Source organism: Anabas testudineus, chromosome 9 (assembly GCF_900324465.2).
Source record: "Anabas testudineus chromosome 9, fAnaTes1.2, whole genome shotgun sequence".
NCBI classification, from domain to species: Eukaryota; Metazoa; Chordata; class Actinopteri; order Anabantiformes; family Anabantidae; genus Anabas; species Anabas testudineus.
This window is the reverse complement of record NC_046618.1, coordinates 13,337,186-13,354,630: the sequence shown is the minus strand read 5'-3', so window position 1 is coordinate 13,354,630 and position 17,445 is coordinate 13,337,186. Positions and strand designations below refer to the sequence as shown.

Here is a 17,445-nt window from a genome sequence, read left to right as displayed (position 1 = left end):
GAAAAGGAGCATAAATCCACCACACTCCAGTGGTAACAGCCAGTAAAAGTGGTTTATCTGACACTTTGAACTGCTTGCATCACCTTATCGCAGCCAACCGTCTCTGCCTCTTTTGAAACCACATGTGCAAGGTCACACACTTGTTTCGATTCACATTTCAGCTATTTTCACATATACCTTCTTATCACAACTTCACCTGCATGTGATTTTTCAGGTTATTTATTTATTTATTTTTTGCTAGTACAATGGTAGACATAGAGAGTGCAGTGGGCTTTGAATCACTGGAAAAACTAGACGTGCTCTTGTGCTTTACTTTATATGAGCCCACTCAGTCGAGTCTAATTAAAAATACATATCACATGTTACAGTAAAGCGATACATTTCATGCTGAGAGTTAAATGAGACAATATCAGTCTTCTTGCTCTTCAGTCTCGTACAGGAGTTTCAAAGCATCAGAGCATCGTACACATGATATTTTATGCTGTGGTCACACACTAGACCTTTTCTCTGCATGTTGAGTTAACACCACCAGCCAAAAGAAACTAACATGCAACTAAATACGAGCTATCAAACATAAAACACGAGCCAAATGTTCTTATGGTGGTATCACAAAACATAAGTTATGTGTCTTATATACGACTTTCACACGTGTTTCTCTGCTAGTCAGCATAAATATACCTACTGTACATAATTAATGGCTTCATGATTTATGCATGCTAAGCAATAATGTATGGCCTGGATCTGTGGGAGCCCTAATAGCATTTCTTCTAATTATCTAATGCGTTGGTTCATTGTCATTAAATAAAACATTATTTCTGACAATCAAGGAATCAGGTAGTTAAAACAGATTGTGTGTGTGTTCAAATCAACCTTGCTATCACTTAGCCAGTGTGTCATTAACCAATATGGCCACTATGTTATCTATTGTCTATCACACAAAACGCACCCATCGTTGATCATTTTGCCCTCATATATGCTTTTTTATATTTTCTTCAGAAAAGAAAGTGCACCGTAAGATGTTTTTGAAATATTCATATGAAGAGCTTTTTAATTGTTATTAGACAGAGGGAACATATCCACAACAACCACTGAATCCGTGTGCCAAGCCTGTCATTAGAAAAACTACAGAATGAGGAACCCATCAACTGGAGATGTCGATCCACTGTGAGGATTTTACTTTGCGACACAGAACCAAGAGCCTCCTCTAAACTGCTACCTGAAACAACAAAAAAGAAAAATTATTCACCAATTTTCTCCAATCAATTATTAGTTTAAACGTCACAAGTTATTAGCTTCTATAATTAGTAAATTAACTGTGAAATGATCTGTAAGAGCAATTTCTAACACTTACAAACTGAAGCCTATTACCAAAACAACAGCTCTAGTGTGTGTTTTGTAATTTGGGTTCACACACACAGACAAAAGATAAAGACAAATATTATATTATAGATTCAACAAAAATGTACGTAATAAGTCATAAAATCATGAAAAAGAAGTGGAATTGAAATGTGATGACCTTAAAATTGACCTTTTAGCTCACTCACCTTTCACCTCTGAACTCTGACCCTAAGAAGTGGTGGTGGCAATGAGGGTGTTGGGTGTGACAGCGTTAATGGCCTTGTAGGCTGCGAGAGGACCAGGGGCCACACGGGAGGAAGAGCTGTGACCCAGAGGGTTGTTGAGTGTCACGTTGAAGGTGCCTTTCAGTACTGTGTTCATGATACCAGGACTCAGCTGGAGACACACACGCACGCAGGAATGAGGGATAAGACGGAATATAAAATATGCCCACATTTCAGATACAGCAGAAGAGAATTATTCTGCTAAGGGTTCAAATTATTAATAAACATGGAAAAAAACCTGAAGGAAATAATGGCGGCCAAAGTAGTAGGATGAAGTGAAAAGTTAACGGTGGTCGTCCTTTGAATTTAAAACAGGAGCAATCAACATTTCTTGGGGTTTTTAACCAATCACTCTGTTTTTACTGCATTTCACAGTCTAATAAAATGTCACATAAACTGTATCCTCTAGACAAAGTATGATCCTGCTCACCAAAGCCAACTGCTTCACAGTGTCTCCCACGAAATGCACAAGCCACGAAAACACAGAACCTTTTGAAGAATACAGTTTGTCTGAAGTTCAGGGAGCCATTAAAGCACATGTAACCAGCACTGGGTTTTTTCTGAAGTAAAATTACTATCACTACTATTTCTTGATTGAAAGCTAACCCCACCCAAAGTGCAGCACACACATGTAGAGGGTTTAAACTAGAGCAATCAATGAAGTACAGCAATCAATGAAGGTTATGATGTGCATCTAGAGAAAGGAAGACGGAGCTGGAATTCACAAACACGGAATTAACACAGCAACAAACACAAATGATGAATGTGTCTGTTCCTTACAAGGAACATGGGAAAAAATACAAGAGTACAAGAAGAAATCCTACAGTGTGTGCACTTCAAAGCCTGACCTTAAACTCACCTCACAAAAAATGTCAAAAACAAAAGAAAACAAAAGAAATTCTGTGTGCTTGAGTCTCGTGCTCTCACATCTATGCACCCACTCAAACAGGAAAAGATGCAGACACACAGTACATGCATGCAAATATATGCTGGATATACACACAATTAATCAACCACCCCCTCCACTCAGGTACCGCCTGAGGAATCCACCTCTTACATGTTATCAAAGTTCGCTCTCGCTTTCTTTTTTTGCCACCACCAACACCCCAACCTCCGAGTGCACATACACCCATCAGTATGCCAGAGGTACCACAGCGGGATTTAGGTACATAGGCGCGGCTGCTCAGATCTTCATATTGATCCTAATGGAAAAAAAAGGGTTGTGGGTTCAACTCCAGGTCACCCTCAGGGTTGCCCAGGAGGTCGGGGAGATGGGGAAGAGCCCTTGGAAGTGACGACACCCTCGGCATTGCAATGATGAGGGATTTATGGGATGTTTCACTAGGTCAAAGAGGGGAAAGAGAAAAGGGGATATATGCAGGGAGTTGGTGATGATTTTGTGCATAAGGCCGGTGTATGGAAAGTCTTTCCCACAGTGCATGACACATACAGCAAAACAATATGTTTCATCTCATCTATACATATACAAAGCCAAATAAAAAATGCTAATTCTCTGTGGGAGCACACAGATGTTCGTACATTGACCACACACAACATAACGCCTTTATTTCACTTTGCATGCACACTGCCAGATGTACTGATATGGTTTGGTTTAATAAAGGCAAAAAAAGCTACTTGGTGAGGAAAAATCTGTGTTGAGCTTATAGCCATCCATTGCATATGCTAAGAATTTCAAGCTAAGGGAAATGTCTTGACTAATTGTCAACAACACATGTCGAACATATGGAACTGTTTTCAGGTGTAGCACTTTGTTGATTGCCGGTGGGAGATGGGATGTAAATCACATCTTCCAACCATCAAACCTCCTCAGAGGTTTGCAGAATTGCAACAATAATGAGGTCGCTCACCATGTAAACTGTTTTCCATGTCTGTACATTCTGCGGTGGTGTTCCCAGAAACAAAACACTGTTGTTATGTGAATCCCAATTTATTTTTGGCTCATTAACATTTATATTACAATACGAAGATGGAAGCTGTCCTGTTCCTTAAATTGTGAGCAGATATTTTTGCATGTAAGGCAGTATCAGTAAAATCTAACTGTATGAAACTTAGGAAATAATTCCCAAAATAAAAAGAAACATTTACTAACGGACATCAAATTCTGCTTGCATTATATTATATGTCACTAGTGACATTTTCCTGCAAGTAGTTGGTGTTGATAGTTATAATGATAGATAAACTCAGGTACTATCATGTAAACATGATGGCTAACATGTACAAACATATAAATTCAATTTTAAAAAGTCTCATTCTCCTCTGACAGTATAACAGCCATGTGTTAGAAAATAGAAATATAAAATTACAATTATTTAACTTCGAAATAAAACTTAAACTGATACCAGCAACACAACATCACCAGACAATTTGTCTTTTACTTATTTTCCCACCCACATTAATCCTCATGTGGTCCAAATACACAGTGGGCAAGGAAACACACAAGAGTTTCCAACAAAATTTACATGCAAACTTCACATTTAAAATAGCAGCAAAAAAAAAACACATAGAAACAGTGCATGTAATGAAGTGAAGGAAGAAGTATTACCTCATTGCTCCCATCAGGAAGAAACCAAGTAGAAGGGTTTCACACTTGGAAGCATAGAAGGTAGAGGTACAAAAATTCTCACATACAGGAAGCACATGTAGAGACATACACAGCACACCCTGAGGAAGGTTTGACGAAATGTCAGTTGTGTTAAGGACACCTTCTGTTCTGACTCATAATGAATATCAAATAAAGTTGAGCTTCTCCCTTTTTCTGGTCTGTATGTGCTCTGCACTTGGCGGATTTATTGTACATATCAGCAAAGATCACAGTGTTTAATTAATATTTGTTTCTTCTCCCCGTGTCTTTTTATATTACTTTGTTCCATCCACACTCATCTCTCTGTTAAATTAAGCTCAACCAATAAGAACAGAGTCATGCGTGAGGAAGGTAATCAAGCCTACTTTCCTGAAGTGGGTACCTTACACGGTGCATTTAATGGAAACACTAAATGAGCCCTTGTCGTGGCCTAATGCCACTCAAGTAGATAGCTTTGTGACATTACACACACATATGGATGGATGCACACGTGCACACTGCTGCTGAAATAGCTACCGTTCCATTATGTGGCCGTCTGCTTCAGACTGCAGAGCCTCAGAGCACATTTTCAGCTGTTGAATTTAACTACCCTCTTCAGCTGCTCGATTTGCTGCTCTCGCGCTCTCTGCTTCTCGTCCTCTATGCTTTCCGCTGCTGTCTAACCTCTGTCCCTGTCTCTCCGTTCTCTCACACTCACTCTCACATCACCATCACTCTGCTCTCTCAGCCCGCTCCTCTTCCACGCTCGCTTATCTCTACCCCTCGCTGCACGACTTCACATCATCTTTAACACTGTATGGCCTGTGGTGTCGTATAGATTCACAATCAAACAGCTAATTACTGAGACGAGAGCTTAGACATGCGTTGTACAGAGAAAAAGAGAGATCTGAACCTCCTACAGCTAAATTAAGCCATGAGTTGTCTCCCTCATAATGAAAGGCATCTGTCTCTATAATGTTTCTTTGTTAGTGTATAAGGTCTTTATACATATGTATGAACTCCACATGAACATCTGGGCTTTAGTCAAAAACAGGCTGAAAAAGGCTTTAAGATTTAAAAGAAAAATTGCCTGTAGTGCTTCTGGTGCACTATACTTGAATGAATGTACAGTAGTACTTTATTAAAAGTTGTAATACTAATCCAGAGCACATGACGCATGTGGGTTTGTTTTAGGAGGTGCATTAGGTTCTGTTTAATTGTCATGAGGAGTAGTACTCAGCCTCCGAAACTGCTTAATAATGTCTCAAGTGGCTCTGGAGGGAGCTTTATAAAGTTTCAGTAAATAACTCATAGGGTAATCTCTGTTTCAACTTGGGACTGAATTAAAAGCTGTTTACAGGAGGTGTGAAGTTTGAAAGCTGTGAGTGTTTATCAGGCAAGGGGCGTTGATGATGAAAACTTGCACTGTGATCCAGGCATTTCGGGGCGTGACTCCCTCCTAGAACTACAGGGAATAAATCTGTTTCACAAGCCTCACAACTGTGTGGAAGTGCGATAAAATACTGTAATATGATGAGTGTCTCTTATTTAGTGATTTGGCAAAGATTGTACTGTCATGTAGTTTACACAACTTGCTTGTCTTTGGAGTAAACTGGAGCACCCAGATGAAGACGAAGCCCATGCAAGGACAAACTCCACTGGCTTACCTCTTTCTAAGGAGTCGTACCCAGGACCCAGAGCATACTGCTCAGCCAAAAATTCAGTTGGTAGGTAGCCTCATTATTAGCTTATAGCCATTAGACAGCCTAGCCTGCTTTTAAATTATAAACATATACACGTCCAATCCAGAACACAGGTACAAAGAGTAGCTTAGATAATCCATTTTTCATTCGAGTCAATTAAAAATTCCATGTTAACTCTTCTCTCTTGTTTGTGTAAAGTCGCTGCAGACACAAACATTTGGTGAGTCACAGCAGGATTTTGCATTTGCTGTTAATTTAGTGGCTTACATGAATACATTTTTTAGAGGACAGGAGACGAGAGGAATTTGAGATACTTCAACACTTTTACTAGGTACACTCAGAGGAAAAATATCTGCAACTACAGTTTCCCCTTCTGACACAGAGAAATAGAGCAGGGAGACAGGCTGAGAAGCAGGGGGGTATGGAGAGCTGATAAAGACAGACAAAACTGAGCATATGGTGATTACAAGCACACATCTACGCAAGAAGACAGAGATTATGTGGAAAAAATATGAACTACATTCTACCTACATCACTGAGATTTTACAAAACGATACGCACTTACACACCGAGCCTGCAACGTAAGCTTCCAGTGGCATACATTCAATTGGCAGTTTAACATATTTCTTTCTAGCTAATTCAGTTTAAAACAACTATTCTGCAATAAATCCTCCTTAATGCTGTTGCAGATAATGTTCACTTTTTGTTTTCCCTTTTAGAGAGGTGTTGCATGTGGTGATTTTGGAGGTTGTAATTTGTGCTGCTCTTGAGCTGCCCTGTATTACACAAGGAAGTGTCTCTGTTATTTAGTCTAGCCTCATTGATATACATGGTTTGAAGAAAATAATAGAAACACCCCTCAGTCTAACAAGGTGCAATTCAAAAGCACTACATCTACTAAGTGGAATGAAGCACAGTGTTAGCTTAGGTGACACTTAAAGGTTCACAGCGGACTTTTCGTGTAAACAAATAAAAGTTACAGTGGCAAGAAAATGTATGTGAACCTTTTGGAATTTCATGGTTTTCTACATTAATTTGTCATAAAATGTGATCTGGTCTTTATCTAAGTCAAGAGTATTAAATATATTGTGCCTAATTTTTTTGTGTAATAACACAAAAAAACTTCTGACCTGTATGTAAATTGTATTTATTGAGAACAACCATAAAACCTCATAGTGCAAGTGGAAAAAAGCTAATTGGAGTCAGGTGCTAGCATACCTGGAAGAAAATGTATTTATTTTATGGCTGTAGACTAGAGCTATTTTGACTGGCTGTCTTACATTTGCTATGTACGGGAATACACCCATGTTCTACAGAGTTTCGACTGATTCTTACATTATCCTCAAGGATTTTTTGATACACTTGGGAATTTATCTTCCCCTCAATCACTGCAAGCTGGCCAGGCCCTGATGCAGCTGATGTTTACTCAACCATACTTTACGATTCGTCATCAACAAAACACTTTGGTGTGGAGTGTCCATGTGCTCTGCAAACTTCAGGCGTTCAGCAATGTTCTTTTTAATAAGCAGCAGCGTCCTTCGTGGTGTCCTGCCATAGACACCCTGCTAGTTCAATGTTTTACCTACTGTAAACTCATGAAGACAGATGTTAGCCAGTTCCAATGATGCCTTCAAATCTTTGGCTGTCACTCTGGGTTGTTTCTTTACCTCACTGATGAGTGTTTCTTGTGCTTTTGGGGTCATTTTGACTGGCCGCCCACTTCTTGTTAGAGTAGCCACAGTCCCAAAGTGTCTCTATTTGTAGATTGTTTGTCTAACTGTAGACTGGTGAATTTCTGAAGTCGTTGACATCACTTTGTAACCCTTTCCATCTTTATGTAAAACATCAATTCTTGATCGTAGATCCTCCTTTTGGTGAGGCATGACTCACATAAATGTTTTCTTCTGGTGCTGAGCAAACTCAAAATGCTTCAGTGGTTTCTGTCAGTCAAAGTAGCTCTAGTCGCACATTATATTTCTATTTATTTATGTACTCTTGACTTAGAAGAAGGTCAGATCACATTTTACGCCAAATTAATTCAGAGAAATGTAGGAAACCACCAAAGGTTTACATAGTTTTTCTTGCCACTGTCTGTTTGCATTTATTACTACTCACCAAAGGGTATTTTGTGTCCATCCTGTGTGTAATCAAGTTCTGTCTTAAGTTTGTTTACAAGTGATAAGTCTACTTTTTCCTTGTCTTTGCCAGTGTTTTGCTGTGTTCTGCACTGACAGTATATGATAGTTGAATAGAGGACAGTGTGTGTCGTCATGCAAGTGAACCAGACATTACTTTCTTTAATCAAAATTGCTCCGATTTTTGATAAATAACCAAGAAGAATTGGGCCGAATTAGAGGCAAGGAGCACAGGGGTAGAAACAGATAAAGCAGTGAGAAGAGAGAAGAGAGACCAGAGACAGTGAACAGCAGAAGAGGAGAGAGTGCACACAGAGACAGCAGACAGAGAAAAAGAGAAGGAAGAACTCTGTGATAACATTACAACCAAGGACATGAACATGATCATAACGAAGGACTGTGTAGCCAAACTCTGCAGTTTTATCTTTGATGTTCACCAGTCAAATTCAGCAAAGACTGAAGCAACATTAGCTGTTTCAATCATCTCTTACACACATTCACCACTGGTTGTAACCCAAAACAGTAATTCTTATCAAAACACAGTGAAATGAAGCAAAGAGAGATTAGATTGTGGTTAGGTTTTATTACAACTCTATTATGCTTCTCCCATAAAGTGCATTTATCTCTGTCAGTAGTCTAAGGTGGCTGCATTAAACAACATTAAACTTAATAAAACTGCACTCCCTTTGAGGTGTCTAAGTTAATCAGGCAGGTCAATTAAGAACAAATTTGTCCATAAAGTGAAAAGCTGTCTTGGACAGTAAATCGTATCATTTAGCCTCATGTTGCACTGGTGGAGAAACCGAGTCTCCGAGAGGATTAAACTTTTTTTCAGAGTAATCAATTTTTTCTGGACTTCTCAAGGTCAGAAATAGAAATGCAATACGCTCTCATGCGATTACAACATGAGATAACGTCAGACATACAGTATATTTGTGGATCCTTATGCAAAGCTTCTTATGCAGAGAGCACTTTTATTCTTAGTCTTGAAAAATCGAAGAATGCACATTCACAAACGCACTTCTGTCAATGCACTTGCTGTTACAGAATGTTGCAGGCCGATTTAATAAGAAAGAGGTCGTTGGAAGTGAGAATGTTTTCAACAAGCAAAACGTAACTTTAAGAGCATCTTTACCTTATAAGTGCCTGGTCCTGGGTTGGTGTTCGTGGAGACTCTGAATCGATCTTCTCTGGAGCAGATCAGAGCCATTTGAGGTAAGGATTTCACACTGGGGTTGTACTGGCCAGGGCCTGATGAAAAAACACACACTTCATCACCATAATCCACATCTAAGCTTCAAATACACCATTTCATATACAGCTGCCTTAGGTAGGCTGGTAAGGCAAGCTGAAAAATCTGTTTCTTTCTGCACAGCATTGTCTTTGTCAAGTCTAAAGAAAAGTAATGTATATGTGCTGTTTCTATAAACCAGTCACTGCATCATCATTAAGCTAAATCTATGTTCTCAACGTTAACATAAAGTTTTAATCATGTTTTCCCCTCCACTTGTTTTTCTCCTTTTTGTACATTTGAATGAGTCAAGTCACACCAGTAAGGCTTTGTTTTTCTCAATAGCTTTGGCTCATTTCTTCAAACAGCACACATCCTTCTCAAATCATCACGTGCATTTGTCAAAACAGTTCATACACATAGCACAACACTGTTTTTATCAGCAAAAGGATGTTCCTCCACCTAAACCTTCAGCTCATGCTTTCAAAGAAAATCCTTATGTCAATGAATAAGTCAATCCAGTCAAAATGAAATCTTTAAGGTTCGCTGAGACAAATGGAAGAAAATTCTAGTGGATTTGGTTGTGCAAATTCTTTGATCATTTCTGAATGGAACGTATCCTGAACCTTCTTTCTATTTTTTTGTCTTTAGTTGAGTACTTGTGTACTTGTGTAACAGACCATTACACACAGCAGTGTGTATTACAGCAAATGTAAAGTAATGTTTCAACAAAAATTTGAAGTTTCAACTGTAATTTATCTTCAACAGTCTGTATTATGATAAAAGCTCAAGCTGCCAGGTAGATAAACCACCCTGCTGTCCAGAACCCAGACATGCTGTACACACCATCCTGTATAGGTCCACCAAAAAGTTCCCATGTTATGAATATACTGAGACAAACACACAAGCAGGTTTCCAGAGATCTATGTGCTTCTAAGGTAAATATTTAAATACACGTTTATATGACTACACACAAGCAGGAAAAGCTCAAATAAAATACAAATAAAAACACCACATGTCCTCATGGTATTGCAAGTAACCACTCACACAGCCATTTTTTGTATTTAAAGAAGAAAATGATTTATGAAAAAAGGAAAGGAAAACTGTTGTCAAAAAAAAGAAGCTAAACCTCAGGGCTTTAACTGTTATACAACATTGTTTCCCCAGACTTTTCATTAAAAAAAACTATTTTTCTGAAATTACAGAAACACCTTTGACATTGGAATTGTTTAATGGAGCTCAGGACTACGGATTGTATTCAGTGTGTTTATAAATATGATGAGAAAAATAGAGTAAGAAAATTAGAGTAAGGCAGGATTGGCTTGTCTGACCTAAAAGCTGAATTCATTCAACTCCTGACTACACTGAAGGTGACTTTCAAATTCACACACCAACATATACCACAAAAATAAAAGACTCACATATTAAAAACACAATTACAGAGACCCAGCATGATGAGGGATATAATGTTTCCTCAAGTTCATGTAAATTTAATAATGGACAAAATGCTTGTACAGTATACAGTATGGTCAACGTGTGCATCTCAGTGTGAGCCTGTATGTGTCAATGACTGTCCATATGCTTGTGTCTCCTTATCTGATTTAGTGTGAGAGTGTACGAAGAAGAAATACTACTGCAAACAGTCCAAATCTATTTATATGCAAATTGGATTTTGGTTAAACGGTTTGGGGTGCCTCATGGGTTGTGTCCCTTGGTGAAATGGGGCTAGTCATAAATTATCCAAGTAAGTAATGAATCTATCAATTTTGAAACAACATTTTTCAATGGGAGTGTAATTGAGGTAAATATTAGGTTAGAGGCCCACAGAGATTGAGATAATTGGACTGCATGATGGCAAAGAAGTGAATCTGTACAGTTTCCAGATGTTTAGCATTTAGACAGACAGACAGATGATACAGACTAGATATATAGACAGACTAGACTAGAGTAGACAAGACAAGACACTACTTCTTAGTATGGGTCTTTGTAGTTGTGATACCTGGCATGTTGGGGTCACATTGCAAGTAGAAATTATTCCGTGGTGCAACAGAGAGGAAACAGCTCTGTCTTTTCTTGGCTACTTCACTTCTGGGTTCTGTCGAGCTGTGGCCATTAGCCTTTTCAAATGTCCGACTCACGTTGTAACTGTTGGGTGGAGGTGAATCCTACAGGGAGAGGAGAGGAGAGCATTGGGTTCAAAAATGAAGAGTATGGTGGTTGGAGCTTGATGAGTGGAAAAAAAACAGACATTTTCACAAAGCAGAAAAACTTGCATAGAGTGAAGGTTTGTAAACTTTTGTACTTTCTGAAGCAACTGTAGCTATGCATGTGGAATTCATAAACAGTGTGACACATTTGACATTTGCATGAACCGACGTGGATGTAATCATGTGAGCGGTGAAATACCTCCTAAATCTTTTGGAATGCTAGAACGGTGAACTGAGAAACAATTTGTCTATTTGATCAACAAGACATAGACACCTGATAGTTGTTCCAAATGTAGAATACTGTATAGCTGTTTGTTTATCTGCTCCATGCTAACATCAACATCCTAATGTGCTGAAAATGACAATGATAACGTGCTGATGTTTAATAGATAGAATCTTTACCACATCTACCTCTGTTTCACTTCTTTATCTAAGTTTAGCGTCCTAGCATGCTTACATTTGCTAATTAACACTAAATACAAACTATATTTAAAACTGATAAGGATTTCATTACTTGTACAGTACTAGATGATCAAGAGATTATCAAAGTCATTAGAATTCATCCTCTGGATATCTTTACAAAAATTCACACTAATCCATTTAGTAATTGTAAAATTTCAGTAACAACCAAAAATTATAACATCACAGTTGCACTAGAGGTAAGATGTGAAGGTGACAAAACAAACATACTTTGCAGTATGGTTTCTAAATATTGCACAGAACTGAACAACAGCAAAGGAAACAATGTCACCTTGCACAGTTTCTAACAATGTCTGACAATGTAACACACAATTACACACACAAAATCTGGCATTTCTGGGGTCCCTTTATTACATTACACAACTGACACCCAGTCCACAGTATAACAGACACACACTCATTATAAATAACAAATGACCCATTCACCCATCTGTTATCAGAACACACTGACAGACTTGTTACAATATCACCCATGTAGATGCATTCATGCATGAATATCAGTGTACAGACGAAAGGACATACAGTACGTGTCACATCATCTACATGCAAATTCAGACACACACACGCATTGCCTCTCTCAGTCACTGATACCTCCTCCATGGTGCAAATGAAGGTACTTGGCTCGCAGCTGTCATTAAGCTGCTTCTCCACAGAGGGAGGAACAATCATGGAAACATGGGCACCATATCACAGGTAAAATCTGATTAATAACGCCCTTGTTATGGAAGCCATTAAACTCTCAGTCATCATTGAAATGCTGACAATTATGAGCTAATTCACAGAGGACCCCTTGCTGATGTAATGTATCCCAGTTGTAGACAATAGGATATAAAAAGGGAAACGGGTGATGTCGTGTCACCTGGTTAGGAACATGCACTACCACTGCTGCAGAAGAATCTGAGTTGCACTGGATTTGTCTTGTCGGTGGGTCTTTGAATAATTGATGGCGAAGGCTGAATATAACTACACGATCCATTTATCCTAAACATAGCAGAGCTGTCATTTACCACTGTTTTCTCCCTCTCCTCCTAGGTAGCCGTCCATCCATCTTTAATCATTTCGACCCAGGACATTTAGCTTTTCATTATAGACACAGTGGGAGGAAAAGGAGGCAAACACAACATGTGCACAGCAATACAACCTCACACACACAGGCACTGTAGTCAATTTACAGCACAGGCAAATACTGTAGACTCAAACTGATTCTGTGTGATGCTGAAAACAACTGTAGCTTGGCTAAAAATAATATTAAATGAATGATGGTAAGGAAAACCTGAATCACCTGCTATCATTTGTCTCATGGTGGAGCTAATTTGCACACACTTAACACACACCTGTAGGCATGCGATTGTCACAGATCTAACAGTGCAGAGCAATTATCTTCCAACCTCTGCAACATAATGTGCACACACACACACACACACCTGTCGAAGAGCCTTATGGTCCCTAATTATACCTGAATATAGAGCAAACCACTGTTCCCAGTAGCAGTCATAACCTATTGACAGCAGTCAGATTGACTTTAATTACACACCCTCGACATTTAGACAGCTCAATACTTATCTTCCTACATACACACATAGATACACACTAACACACTTTTTCCTAACGATTGTGTCACATTGCCCTTCACTGTCTGCATATACACTGTAGATGCCAGATGCACGTTTGTGGCAGGCAGGTGGTCAGTGACACAGAAAAAATTCAAATTGAATATTGATGTGATATTAACACCAGGACAGACTGTCGGACCTGACCTAATGAAATCAAAAGGCAAAATGAACATTATATATTTGAGTCACAGTTCTGGTTCGTCAGGGTAAACACTAAATAAGTAACAGGTAAATACAAACAATTAAGCAACGGTGCTTTGGGGTAGTGTTTGATTTTAATTTCTTTCATTGCTCCACCAAAAACCTGCTGTCTGGTTAATTGAAGTTACTTACAGACACCAGGTCTGATGACTCTGCAGGCAATGTAACCTAATAAACAATAATCAGCGGGACGACCAACCAGGTCACTTTCTCTTCTCTGAAAAGGTGACAGTACTTTTTTTCCTATGGTACCAAAACAACCCCAGTAGCTGTCAAAGAATGAGATTTCTCCGGCACTGATGAGTTCAGTAAATAACCTTATGAGTGTAGTGTAATATTAAATGCTCAGAGAAGAACAATAATGCTAACAACATCATGTTGTTGGACTTGTAGGAGTTGGACTTTGAGTCAAGTAATTAGAGACAAGTTATGGACAAGGTTACCAAAAGCTGGTATACAAGTGATGTCTTAGAGCTTTTGGAACAAAAGAAATACCCCAGACTACAACGACAGCGCAGCTGCAACTGTTGCATCTATACTGCACCATTTTGTTTAGTTTTGTTTCATATTTCCACCATAAAATAGTTGGTTTATTTATTTCCTTGGCATCAAAATTGGCATCGAGTAGAATTTCTTTCAAGTTAAGTAGTATTGGCACAGACTACCAGATCTGTGCATTGGGACATCCCTAGATGCTACAGTAAGATACTGTCAGGATGAGTTCATTAGCATAGTTGAGTCCAGATCAAAAATCCATATTAAGTCACATGTCAGAACAGCAAGAAGAGATGAGTAAAACCGCCCTCTCTATGAAGGTTTACAAACACAGAACTGGATGAATGGACATGTCATGTTGAGTTTTTGTAAGCCAGACCTGACAGATCGCTGAAGGTCTTTTCTAAGATTGACAATAAAGACAAAACCTTTTTAGACACAAAACTGAGCAGCTGCAGAATGTCAAGAATGTCTAGGAAAGCCAAACTGAGCACATCATGTATGGATGAAAACACAGGTGTCCTTCCTGTATTATTTAATTATTAAATTTTAGGCGATTTATAATCACAAATAACTATTTATATATATATATATATATATATATATATATATATATATATATATATATATATATATATATATATATATATATATATATATATATATATATATACATACATACATACATACATATATATATACACACACACACACACACACCCTGCTTTTCAAATGTTTAGACTTAGGAACACGGATGTTAATGATGCTTTCAAATCTTTGGCTGTCACTTTGAGTTGTTTCTTTACCTCATCAGTGTTTGTTATGCTCTTTTAATAATAATTTTGTAATTTTGACTGGTCATCCACCTCTAAGTAATGCAGCCACAGTTCCAAAGTGTCTCCATTTGTAGATTGTTTGTCTGACTGGTTAATTTCTAAAGTCTTTGACATCATTTTGGAACCCTTTCCAGTTTTTTGTGAATTAACCATTCTTAATCATACATCCTCTGATCCATCCTTCTTGTGCTGAGTAAATTACTAAACTAAACTACTAAATGACAAATTATTGCAGAAAACCATAAAAATACAAAAATGTACAAACTTTTTCTTGCTACTATATAACATGTTTAAGCATATTCATTTCATAGAAATACCGAGAATGTGCAGGCTCTACACAGTATTTGACTGACAGAAGCAAGAATTTTGTTTTCCTAGAGCATAAAATAATCATAATGTATCTGTAGTGAGTGACAGTATTAATTACTCTGATAAAGTTCTAACATTTCCAGCCTGTACTTACACCTTACAGCTTTACTAGGCTACAGTATGCTTGGCCTCGCTTTGAAAAAATGTGTGCTGCCTGAGTTTATGTACCACAATAAAGTGCTGGTATTTAAAGGAAGTGAAAACCGCATTTGTTTGCTTGTTTTCATCCCAGAATAGACTCTGTCACTCTGTGTCATAAGCACAGCTGGTGTCTCATCATAGAGCCTGATAACCATCTGTCTGATTTTAGTAGTGGAGGTATGGCTGGTGTCATAAGGCCTTAATGAGGTTTTAGACAGGTCGTCAATATAGTTGGAATGACAGAGGGAAACCATATGGGTCCCATTCACTACGTATTCACACTTTATGGGTAGCAGTTACTCTAACAATTTGCTGACAGCTACAGTTTTGCTGTGTTTTGTAGACTTGTATATCTTGCTTTCTCCTTTATTTAATTTTATCCCCGCCTCATTTACTTATTATCCTCTTGTCATTTTCCTGTTGTCTCTCTTGCTCCTCCTCTGTTCTCTCTTTTGTTCTATCTCACGCTTCTTCCAACAGTCAAAAAAAACTGTCCTCACACCTTTTTTTATATATAAGTGCATTTGTCTATCTCATTTGTCAAGTTTGGTGTAAAAACTTTCCACATTTCACAACATCTCATGCGGCATCACAGGGACACAGTTAATCCGATTCCGGGCAACATCAATGTGGAACCAAACTGAGACTTAACTGTCTCCCTTTGACTGATTCATGTAGTAATCAGTAGGCTGTGCATAGTGTCTGGCAGGTAGAGAGTCTGACACCCACAGACAGGGCCCCTGAACCACCAGCTATCCAGCAGAGATCCAGAAGGCCAGGTTGAGTAAACACACAATCTAGGCCTTCTTGCAACTACTAGGTTTAGCTTTCACCGTTGTCCCCCTGGCTGCTTGCCTGGCTTACTGACTGCTTGGCTCCTAAAATCATCACCTGCTACTAAACAGCTGCCCATAACTAAACACACACAAAACACACAGCTGCCACATAAAATGGGTACCTGCCCACACCTGCATAAGGGTACACACACACACACACACACACACACACACAATATGCTGTACACAGCTGCTGGCCACAGCTGGAGCCCATACTTTGGACAGAGAAATGTACATGCACACACTGGACACAGCTGTTTACCACATGTCTACTTTCTCCACCAGAAGTGGAGTGAGGAGAAAGAAAAAGATGTGCGGAGGGAGCCCGATTAACTCACAGAGACAACAAAATTCAAGACGCAGAGCAAGAGAGACAGAAAAGGGAGAAATCACACCTCTGGACAAGCGAGGTATACAAGCCAGAGGTGTGATTGGAAAAGAAGAAGTGAAGATTTTATAAAAGCACAACTGGCAGCATAAGTTAAACATAGCTCCCTCATAATAGACAAAGACATGATGAAATTAAGAAAGCAAGCCTGGTCGCATGTCACCTTCTCTATTCCAATCCATTAGTGAAAAATACATTTTTAAACAGTTTAAATACTAATCTCACTGGGCAGTGTCACAGGTCCACAAGTATCTCAGACGATCCTATTATTCTCAGATAAATAAATAGAAATGGGATCAAATATCTCATATACTAGTAAAGATTCATGAAATCAGGTCAATCTAAATTAAATATGACAGAGGGAGCATGTGGATCATTCTGACACTACACAGCAAAGGTGCATCTGAAAGGTTTCATTTATTATTTTACATCAGGTATTGTATTACAGCTGCAACCGTTTTGTGGTAACATGACTTGAAGTCTTTTCCAATGCTTAACTACATATCTGCTCAACAAAATCAAGGCAATATTTAATCACCACAGAATAACACATAGTCAGTTAAACTTCAAGGTTAGACATCTGTCCATTTGGGAAGCACAAGTGATT

General features: G+C 38.5%; 1 protein-coding gene across 1 annotated transcript in view; it reads right to left on the bottom strand.

The window, feature by feature from the left end:
* Window positions 1–252: 252 nt before the first annotated feature.
* stpg2 (sperm-tail PG-rich repeat containing 2) overlaps window positions 253–17,445 on the bottom strand; it is a 53,808-nt gene continuing 36,615 nt past the window's right edge. The window contains exons 11-14 of the mRNA XM_026343893.1: window positions 11,272–11,437; window positions 9,177–9,292; window positions 1,545–1,734; window positions 253–1,216 (exon numbers count right to left, since the gene is read on the bottom strand). Coding sequence (XP_026199678.1) covers window positions 1,567–1,734; window positions 9,177–9,292; window positions 11,272–11,437 — 450 coding nt within the window. The 3' untranslated portion in view covers window positions 253–1,216; window positions 1,545–1,566. The remainder of the gene's footprint in view (window positions 1,217–1,544; window positions 1,735–9,176; window positions 9,293–11,271; window positions 11,438–17,445) is intronic.